Source organism: Pseudopodoces humilis, chromosome 24 (assembly GCF_049639895.1).
Source record: "Pseudopodoces humilis isolate 2021_Gansu_Grassland_sample_001 chromosome 24, ASM4963989v1, whole genome shotgun sequence".
NCBI classification, from domain to species: Eukaryota; Metazoa; Chordata; class Aves; order Passeriformes; family Paridae; genus Pseudopodoces; species Pseudopodoces humilis.
In genome coordinates, this window is record NC_142223.1 from 5,841,419 (window position 1) to 5,852,073 (window position 10,655).

The 10,655-nt window shown below is 50.7% G+C and overlaps 1 protein-coding gene across 1 annotated transcript; it reads right to left on the minus strand.

Moving 5' to 3' along the window:
• Nucleotides 1–1,373: 1,373 nt before the first annotated feature.
• TAS1R3 (taste 1 receptor member 3) lies at nucleotides 1,374–8,684 on the minus strand. The gene is made up of 5 exons (XM_088066673.1): nucleotides 7,091–8,684; nucleotides 5,981–6,281; nucleotides 4,470–5,249; nucleotides 3,896–4,307; nucleotides 1,374–3,453 (listed from the first exon to the last, which is right to left on the minus strand). The coding sequence occupies exons 1-5, from the start codon at nucleotides 7,270–7,272 to the stop codon at nucleotides 2,519–2,521; spliced, it is 2,610 nt and encodes an 869-aa protein (XP_087922799.1). The 5' UTR covers nucleotides 7,273–8,684; the 3' UTR covers nucleotides 1,374–2,518.
• Between the last annotated feature and the right edge of the window lie 1,971 nt (nucleotides 8,685–10,655).

Here is a 10,655-nt window from a genome sequence, read left to right on the forward strand (position 1 = left end):
CCAGTGGAGCTGCCCACTGTGGGAATTGTGCCAGATGGAAGAAAATTTGGAGGCTGGAGTGCTGCAGACCCATCATTTCTTTCCCACCAGGGCCTGACATTTAATTTTGATTTAATGGCCCCGGAGTGCTCTGGCTCCAGGGAGAAGTTTGCTGTGCAGGGAACACCCTCAGAACAGGAGCCTGAAGTAATTTGACATTTTTATTCTGAAGCTGAACTCAGTGCTCACATATCCCTGCCTCAGATCCAGCAGCAGGGATGTCTGGAGGATCCTGAACAAGGGTGAGAAAACACTTTGGGATGACATCTCCCACCTGCAAGAGGCAGGATCTGCAGGGGGAGTGTCTCCACCCAGTATTTAAACTCTGAGGAGTATATTCTTTGGCAAATAGTCTTAAAAGCATGCTGGTGTCTTTTACCTCCTGTTAACGAATCTGCTTTTCCAAGGAAACAGTCCCCTGGACAGTTTATCCAAAGGTTTTATTGGCTGGCAAGCAATGATGCACAGATGTTGACTTTTGCTATAATTTTTGTTCTCTCCTCTCCTAAGACTTGACAGCTCATGGGTTGATGTAATTGTTTTGGATTTTTATTTTGTTTTGCATTTAACTGGATTGTAATAAGATTGACTTAAAATTATTAATTCTAATCAGTGATTAGAAATACATGTAAAGAATTTTATGTACAGTAGAGGAACAAAGTTACATGATTTTAAATAATGAAAACCCAGACTATCACCTATCCTAGAATTGGTTCTACTCAAAGAGTGACCTCTTTATTAGCATGGACTGCACTGTTCCTGTTAAATGTCTATTGCATAATTGAATTCTTTTTTGTAGATATTGTATTAAAACCCAAGTGTCTGTATAGTTAATATATAGCTGCTTATGTGTAAATGCTATTTTAAACACTAAAAAGCTTTTAATTTTATGTGATAAGCACAGTGTATGTGTTCATTTCTTTGCAGTATTTATTTATTATTTATTTCATAAATATTCCCCATTTTTGGACTTTGCAGCAGCAACAGGGGTCACTGGGACACCCTGTGACTCTGGTGAGCCTTGGTTTTGTCAGGACACCCTGAAGGGTCTGAGGGGCTCAGCTGAACTCAAAATTGGAAGGCTTTTTCCAGCCTAAATTATTCTAATTTTCCAGCCTAAATAAAAAGAACAAAAAGCAGCTTGGTGAGGCAGATTCCTTCTTCCCAGCTGGTACAGATCACACAGCAAGGGGAGAGGGAAACATAATTTAAATACCATAAATCCCAGCATTTTCCAGTATGGTGGATATTAAATGGTCAGGATTTAAGTGTATATTAAATGGTCAGAATTTTGGACAGCCTTTTCCTGCAGAACCTGGTGGAGTTAATGGAGTTAACATTTTTTTTTCCTTTCTCTATTTCTGGAATGATGATCAAAATTTATTGAATACTTCTCTGCTATGGAACCACAGCCCTGGAGCAAGGAATACTGAAAATTTCAGGTTCCCAAGCGTGGTTGTGAAGAACTCCTGCAGGCTCCAGGAACAAGAACTCTGGGCTTCAGGTCAGAGTTTTGTTTTTTTTTAATCACACTGAGGAATAATTTTGGATGGAGGTGAGCACAAAAACTGGGGACCAGTAACTTTGCAGTGAATCAAGAAGTTTTTTGTTTTCTTTATTTTTTTTTTTAGGAATGAAAATACTCACTGGTTTAGATTAATTTGCAAATTCTTTAATTGAGCTGGACTGATTAAATTCCAGTAACACACAGTGGAGAGATGGCACAAATTTTAATCTAGGGAAGAAAAGAGCAGAAATGGAAAAACTTTCAAGGAATAAAAGAGCAGAATAGTTACTTGTCAGCATGAGTGGGGAAAAGAAAAATCTTGGTGATATGACTGGATATTGACTTGGTACTGCTGGAAACAATGTGAAGTTTTTTGGTGATCTTTGCCTGTATTTTTGGGGATGGAGGAACCTCCTGCTGTGTCTTTGGAGAGTGTGATTTGCACAGAGCTCATTTCCATGTGTCTTTCTCTGATTTCCATGGAACACAAATGGAATGAGCTGGGATTTGAATGGGTAATGCCCCCTTTGTATCACACACACAACTGCTGTTACCTGTCAGAATGTTCTTTTTACTTCTCTTTTATTGGATATATTTGAAAATTCTTACAAGGCTTGGGAAAGGATTCCTGGATATATCTCTGGAGCTGTTCATTAATAAGAAAGGCAAATTACCAGAACTGTTTACAGGGAAGTGGTGTTGGTGAGGCTCACATTGCCAGACTTGAGAGACTGCTGTAAAATACCATTTCTGGAGTATTTCATTACTTGAACCTAATTTTGGCTTCTTTTTGGGGCTGAAAGGTGTTTCCAGAGAGGATGAAGGCTGCTCCTCTGGAGTTCAGCTGCTGAGCCCTATGCTTTCACAGCTCTAGTTCATATGTGATTGTGCCTGGGGCCATACAGTGCTCATAAACATGATTTTCTCCTTAAAATCCAGCTTCTGCTGATGACAGGTGACAGAGGGTGTGTTTTATTGTCTGTTCACCGAGTCCTCTTCTGGCTCCTCCTCAGCGGGGTTCTGGCAATAATCCCCTGTGTTCAGATCAGGCCTGAACACCATGATGAAGCATTTGGGCACGAAGTAGCTGGCCAAGATCCCCAGGGTGGTGGCCTGGATGGTGCAAATCTGTGTGACAGCCCTGAGGACTGTCCTCAGCGTGGCAAAAACCACCACAAAGAAGATCCAGATGATGAAATAAATGAGGGTGGCAAAAGTGATGCCCCTGGCCACGTTGTACCTCCTGGCCGGGGTTTGCACCATGAAGGTGCACAGGAAGCAGGCGAAGGCCAGGCAGCTGTTGTAGCCGTGCAGGAGGGCAAAGGCAGCCCAGGACTGGGTGCCACACACCAGCACCACCTCACTGGGCAGGGATTTGTAGTCGGCCACCAAGTAATCGGGGCCTAGGCGGAGGTGGCAGAAGCAGAGCAGCGCCTGGGTGAGGAGGGACGCGGCCACCAGCAGCCAGGCCCTGCCGTGGGTCACCCAGCGCAGCAGCCTGGGAGCGCAGCGGGGGAATTCTGTCAGCAGGCTGATCTCCAGGGCCTTGGGGACGAAGGTGGAGAAGCAGCCGTTGAGACACAGGGCGTAGGAGAGCTGCTGCACCGCGCACAGCCTGGCGCTGGGCCTGCCCACGTACAGGCAGCAGCTGAGGCTCTGCAGCAGCAGCCAGAGCAGGGCAAAGAGGTTCCTGCCACCCCCTGCCACCTGCACCAGGGGGGTCTGTAGGTGTTTGAGGAACAGCAGCGCTGTCAAGCAGCTCAGGGCCGCCGTCAGGGCCATCAGTGTCATCAAGGCCACGGCCATGGGCTCGTCCCAGAAGAGGAACCTCTCAGTGCGCTCGTGGCACCGCGTGCTGCGGGCCGGGGCCCACTGGTGCTGTGGGCATGGGGAGCAGCTGGTGCTGTCTGCAGAGAGAGCCTGGTGAGCACCCCACAGGACCTGCCACCACTGGCAGGCCTTGGGGGTGGATCACACAGGGATTAGGTGGTGTTTCAGGGGGTGTTTTGACTGGTTCCCTCCCTCCAAGGTGTGCTGGATCTCCAAAGCTTGTGGTAGTTCACCCTCTACTTTCCCACCCTCCTCCCTTGTATTTCTTGCCGCTGTTTCCCTTGCCCAGCAATCCCAAAATTTTATCCATTCTAGGCATACCCCCAGCATTCTATGATACCCCTCTCTCCTACCTCTGCAGATAAAATGTCCTTATTCCTTCCCTCTGGGCCCAAGAGTGAAGAGCAGAACAGAGGGGAACACCTGACAGTGCTTATGGAGGAGAGCTCCCAGCTCATCATCACCTCAGCCAGGAGACAGTTAAATACAGTTAAAGCCTTTAAATTCCCCAGACCTCACCTGTACTGCTCCAGAAGGTGTTTTCTGAACAGTCTGTACAGTCATAGCAGCAGAGATTGAATCCTTTTATTCTTCTGAATTGTCCTGGTTGGCAGCGTCTGAAGCACTCAGACGTGGGCTCCTGGCAAAGGCAGGAATGAACATCAGCCAGGCACCTCCAGGAGAATCGTAATCTCAAACAAGTAAGAAGAAATTGTGCCATTGTTACCTTCTTATCTGCAGTGTGGAACTGGATCTGGGACTTCTGGATGTACAGGGACTGGTCATAGTCCCCCACGGGCAGGTAGGTCAGGGTGCCATCCCTCCAGGCCCAGAAGATGAGTTTATACCCAGTGTTTGTGCCATGGGATTGATCAAACCTGAAGCTCTGGCCATTCACCTCGAACGGGAGGGTGTTCATGAAGTGCAGCAGCTGGGGAGGAAATGAAATCAAAATAGATTTTGGTACGGTTGTTCTTTGGAGGATGGTAATTCTGCCAGCTACAATCAGTTGTCCCTTTGGTGGGCTAAGATTGTGACAGTCTGTCTGTGATGTGACAAAAACCTGCCATTTGGCCCTCACATCTTTCCTCACCTGCCAGGACCTGATGGGTGTTTTGGGACAGCCTTCAGAGGTACAGCCCAGGGCTCTGTGCAGGGCGTGGGCCACGCTGTACACAGCCATGTGCACCGGCTGCACCATGGTCACCTTGAGCAGGGGCCAGATGTCCCCAAGGGTGACATGGTCACACTGCTGGCAGTGTGTGTCCAGCACCTCAGTGTTCATGAGGCGGCTCAGCTCCCGGGACTGCTGGCAAAATTTCTCTTGCTCAACAGAGCTGAAGAGCTCAGCCACGTACTCCCGGAAGCCAGGGACTGTCCCTGTTCTCGAGACAAAGCCCAGCACTGTCCCGATGCTCTGGATGTTGGGCGTGTAGGCGGCGACGTCCGACAGCATCCAGGCCTCGGTGCCAATCCAGACCTTCTTGCCCAGCCCCATCCTGATGCTGTGTTCCAGTAGGGCCTGGGCAGGCAGGCTGTAGGCAAACAGCACGACCACGTTGACTTTGGTGCTGTTAATTAATTTAATGGTGTCTTCCAGCTGCTTTCTGGCGTTGGGCTCAGCCAGGTCTGTGGGGATGAACCCCTCGAAGGCAATGCAGATGTTGTCATTGCCAGCCATGCTCAGGAAGAGAGCCTGGGCACCCCGGCCGTACTCATCGTCGCTGCCCACTGTGGCAATCCAGTTCCAACCAAACCGGTTGAGCAGCATCACCACAGCTTCCACCAGGTTCTTGTCGCTGGGGACAGTGCGGTAGAAGGACGGGTACAGCTCCGTGTTGCTCAGGGTCTCACTGCTGGCTCCGTAGCTCACCTGCCCATGGAACAGAGAGGAAGGGAGGAAAACATGGAAGTGGCCACAGCCCAGGTCACTCAGCTCTCTTCTTTAGTTTTAGCACATTAAATTTTCCAAAATCATGGTCAGGGTTGGCGGTAAAAGAATCCCAAGGGATTCACTGAGAGAGCCATAAAGTGTCTCCTTTGTGTCTCTCATCACTATGAAACGATAATTAACTAATTTCTACACAGGGTGACACACTCAAGATTGTTATTTCTTAGCTCGGTGTTAAATTTCCCTGACCATGAGAGCTCTGTTGTGGTAACTGGGTATTTAATCACAGATGTATTAACAAAGGATCCTCTAGGAGCTGCGTTATTCCCATTTGACATGGATCAGAGTGGTCTGAGTTGTGTCCTCTCAGAGAAATGAAACACTGGAGTGTGCCCAGGAGGGCAGTTACTGACCCACCCAAGAGCACTGAAGAAATCTGTGACAGAAGGAAGACTGGAATCTGCTTTACCACCAAACCCTTCCCCACTAAAAAGGAAGAAAATTCATAAAAGGCTTGGGAAAGGATTCCTGGATGTATCTCTGGAGCTGTTATTTAAGAAGAAAGGGAAATTACCAGGCATGCTTACCGGGAAGTGGTCTGAGTGAGGCTTCTGGCTCACACTGAGACATTAATATAAAGTATCGATTCTGGGGGTTGTTTCATTACCTGAACCAAAAAGGAAGAATTCCTGCCTCTCCAGAGATGTTTTTACCTGCGGGATCAAGAAGGAGCTGAAGAGCTTGGCTGTGAGCAGGCAGAGATCTGACTTGTGGGGCCCAATGATGGCAGTGATGCGGGGCTGGTACTCAGTGTAGTTGCAGAGAATCCCGATCCCTGTGGTGCCATTCCGGGTCAGGAACAGCAGGCTGGGCTGCAGGGTCACCAGGGGCTCAAAGCAGGTGTCATACATGTCGTATCCCAGCCTTATTCCTGGCAGGAGGGAGCTGGAATTGTTGATCTGGTCGATGGCGAACCTCATCCCGAGAGCCCAGATCAGCCCATCCATGAATAACCTGGGGGCAGAGGGGACAGGAGTGACGTGGCCTGGCAGTGCTGTCCCCTGTCACCTCCTCTGACATTTTGGCATCCACGTGGCCAAGCAAGACATTCCTGCTGTTGCCAGCAGAGCATCCCTGGACCAACTCATGAGTTTTTTGCTCTGACAGCACCTTCCCAGTTCACTTAATCTTTTCTGCCAGCAAAAATATCCCTGGAGCATCCCAGGAGAAGGAACAGAGGTAGAGACCAGTTTAGTTGTGAGAGCCAAGACTTTGTGTCCTTCACCCACTAAGCCAAAGATTCCCAAAGTGCTAATTCAGGAGACTGATCATGATTGAAATGTGGGATTTTTCCTGGGGTTTTCCTTCTCTGTGTATCCCAGCACACTGAGCACATTCCCCGCCCCAGGAATGTGAAGATGGAAGGATTTTGGACCCTGCTGTCTTGAGCTTTGCTGCTGCCAGAGCAGGAGGAGGACACAAGCCTGGCTTCTTGTTCTCCTCACCTAAAACTGTGGGTAGGTGGTGATGTGCTGGTGGGAACCAGCCTGGTGTAACTGAGGAGGAAATGCTGCTCATACCCACAAACCCAACTGATTTTGGTTCCTGCTCTGCCCTGTGCCTGCTGCTGAGTGTCCTTTGTCCTCCTAAAAAGCAACAGCACCATCCCAAAATGTGATCTACCTATCAGTGTAGAACACAAAAGCATTTCCATTTTGGCACCAGTTGATGTCCCAATGTGCAAACTCTTCTCTGTCCCATCCCACCTCCAGCAGAACCACTTCATTTTCCCTTTTTTTCCCAGATCCTAGCCCTGCTCTTACCTCTCACAGCGCAGCAGGGTGGGCTCTGAGCGAGCCGTCAGGTTCACGGTGTCCTTCCCAAAGGGGAACAAACCCCCCAGGATAAAATCCCCCGGCCTCCTGAACTGAGCTGATAGACACGAGGGGCTGAGGGAGGCAGCACAGCCAAAGCTCACGCACAGCCAAAGCCCAGGGAGCTTCATTTTGGGAGAAAAGGGATCTGGGAAAAGGAAGGGGAGCAGGGAATCCAGGCTCAGCTGTTCCTGGGAAGTGTCTTTAAATAGAGCTCGGAGGGATTGAAGTAATGGGGAGGAATTTGTTTAGCAAAATGCATTAAATTAAATTTAGTGGGCAATAATCAAATACCCTCTTCTGAGGGCGCTTAGGTGCAAACCACTGCTCTCATCTTGATTCCCTTTACTTAGTGAGTACCCTTTACTCAGAGTGATTTACAAATCATTGTCATAGCTGTGGAAATTTGGGGTCCTCTGGGGAGAGGTGATAAAACCCAGGTGCCCCACTCTAAATCTGGTAAAAGACTTACACAACAGTAATTTTAATCTATTTATTTTTTAAATTTGAGGTCACCTCATCATGGAAATAACCAAATCTTCCTCAGGGCATGGCAGGAATTTGCCTGGAGAGGCCATTCCCAGGTCACAAGGTTGGTGAGCTGTCACTCAGCTGTAATGATATTCTTTAGGAAGTTATTACTGATAAAATTTTTTTTGCCCTCACACTGAGCTGGGACATTAATTTCAGTTTGAAAACTTAAATCCAAGTTCACAGCATGGTAATTTAGGTTTCATTACTGTATTTTTAATGTCCAGGGTTGGATTTTAGGAGAACTCTGAATGAAAAGTTCAATTTCCTGCATTTTCTACTGTACCAGAAAACTACTTTTGCTGCCAAAGCAATGCTCAAAGGCTGGAATATTTTCCTTGCAGGAAGAGAAGCAGATACAGAGATCTAAATACAAGAATACTTCAGGGAAGCACTGTCGCCCTGAAAACTCAGCTTCTGAGCTTGCTAACATAGTTTTCTAAGGACTTTCCCAGGACAGTAACTGTAAACATAGATATGTGTACATTCTTTCTGTTACACGTCTTGTGACGGGCATCTCTCATGGCAAAGTGTTATCCTGACCATCCAATCCCTGGCCGTGGACAGAAGCCTATAAATCCTGGGAGGAAAAATAAACTCTCTCTTCACCACACCTTGAGCTGTGTCCGTGTGATCTATTCCTCTTCAGCGGCAACATCTGGGGAACCCTGACGTGTGTTGCAGGTGACGGTCACAGGGTACTATCTGGCCTGTGGCTATGGCTGTTTTTGGGCTCTCTCCTACAGAGGGCCTGGTTATGGAACTAGGGTGTGCGGTGTTTGATCAGAAACGGGTTGATGTTAAGGATGCTGACTTTCAGTGATTGTATGAGTATGGGAGAATTGAGGGGTTTTTTCCTGTGGTTGAGGAGATTTTTTCGAAGTCGTCTTGGGACACTTTAGGCGATTCCCTGCTCGAGGCTCTGCTGGTCAGTTATGAGCCCCGGCTGGTCCGGCTGCTGGGGATCTGGCGAAGATGCGGCGGTGTTCTGAGGAGCTGCGCGTCCTCTTCTGCCGGATCGAGAGCTGCTTCCTCTGCTCTGGGTGAGAGGTCTGGCTCTGGCTCCGGCTGTGGGAGGAGGGCAGGGCTCTCCCTCTCCCCCAGTGGCATGGAGCCGGGGGGCAGCTGTGTCTCGGGTCCCGAGCTCGGCTCCCCCGGGATCGCCGGGGTCCCCAGCAGGTTGAACGGGGGCACCGCGGGACCGGTGGGCGCGACCCCGCCTTGGCCGGTGCCCCGGAGGTGTAAGCCTGAGGCGGGGTTGGATCCTTGCCAGCGAGCCGTCGGGGGCGCCGCGGACCCGGGGGGCGTAACGCCACCTTGGCCAGCGCCCCGGAGGTGTAGGCCCAGGGCGGGGTCGCCTCCTCCGTGTGCCCTCGAGGCGCAGACCGATGAGGGGTTGCCTGAACCGGGGGCGGTGCCGGCCCTGGGGGATACCTCAGGGTCAGTCCCATGTTCCTGCTGTGGCTGGGCTGTGCCCTGCCCCGCGGTGGGGGACGGGACGGGCCCAGGCTCTGCGCCGGCAGCCGCGCATGCTGTTCCAGTGGAGGGGCGGCCAGCGCCGCTTTTTGGACCTCTCGCCCCTGAAGAAACACTGTTAGGGGCGATTCCGAGCGCTGATCCCCCCGCGCCGGATTCGTGGGGCGTGGGGATGAGTGCTGCGAGTGGTGCAGACGCCGGGCCGGGTTCTGCCGGCCCAATGCTGCCGGATTCCCCTCCTGCGAGCCTGGGTTGTTCCCTGGCATTGGAGCAGGACGGTGCCGCGGCTCTGCGGGCTGTGCCTCTACCTACGCCTCGGTCCCCCCCGGCGCTGGAGGCCGTGCCGAGCTGCCTCCAACCCCTCCGCCTCGGGTTCCCGGGCATTGCCGAGCCTGTGGCTGGAGCCGGCCCTCCCCCATCACCTCCTGCGGCCATGGCAGAGCAAGGTCCTGCCCTGGTTACCACTGGCTCCGGTGGTGCTGCTGCGGGGGCGAAGCCGGTGGCCTTGACGGGCCAAGGGTCCCAGGCTGCTGGAGCCTCTTTGGCTGGCCTGTGGACTTTGTCCCCCTGTCAGATGACTGTGCAGCTGAGCGTATCAGGCATTCCATGTGCTTCCAAATGCTTTGGTCTGGTGGGTGAGGGCTTGAGTGCTCTTCTTGTGGCGTGGTTGAATACCACTGCTCAGGGCACCATTGTTCACCTAGGGGACGTTGATTCGGATTTCCTGGGGCGCATTTCTGCCATGGGTTCCACACTCACCCCTCCTGTTCCTATCCTTGCAGGACCCGGATTTGCTCACCTTGTGCCTTTTCAGTCTTGTGTTCGCAGAGCTGAGAACCAGCTGCGGGGAGATGGTGGCTTCGGGTTCCCTGGACCTCCCTGGGTCACTGGACTGCTGTTCTGACAGCTAGGGATCATCCTGAACGGGTCTGCAGCCTGTCCATCCTTGGTGAGATGCTGTCAGAGATTAGCTTCCGTGGGTTTTTGACACTGGCATGGACATCACGATTGTCAGGTTTGCTGATGGGCCCTGGAGTGACCCTTGGACCCGATGCTGACACATTCTATGCAAAGAACTTGAGACTGACTCTGTTCAGCAGATTCTGTTGTCCTTTCTCATGACAGACTAGACACCCTCCGTGACTTGATGCAGAACAGTTGGATCACAGTGATCTGGAGCTTCGATCAATCCCTGGGACATTCCTGTTTTCTGTATCAAGAAGAAGTCTGGGAAATGGAGGTTATTGCCAGACCTCCAGAAAGTTCATGCTATGATGGAAAGCATGGGGATGTTGCAGGCTAGCATGCCTTCACCTGCCATGTTTCCTGCTGATTGGCCAGTCCTCACTGTGGATCTGAAGGATTGTTTTTTTTACAATTCCTTTGCATCCCAATGACAGACTGAAATTTGCCTTTCTGGTGCCAGCTGTCATTAATGCTGAGCCCACACAGAGGTATCAATGGAGATTTTGCTGTAAGGCTTGTGAAAATTTGCCAGCATTTGCCG

Excerpts from the sequence above, each read along its gene's own strand:
- TAS1R3 (XM_088066673.1), bottom strand. The coding sequence starts at position 7,272 with ATGAAGCTCCCTGGGCTTTGGCTGTGCGTGAGCTTTGGCTGTGCTGCC. Across the intron at positions 5,250-5,980 it reads GCTCCTTCTTGATCCCGCAG|GTGAGCTACGGAGCCAGCAG; the intron begins GTAAAAACATCT and ends TTCCATGGGCAG. Across the intron at positions 4,308-4,469 it reads CACCCATCAGGTCCTGGCAG|CTGCTGCACTTCATGAACAC; the intron begins GTGAGGAAAGAT and ends TTTCCTCCCCAG.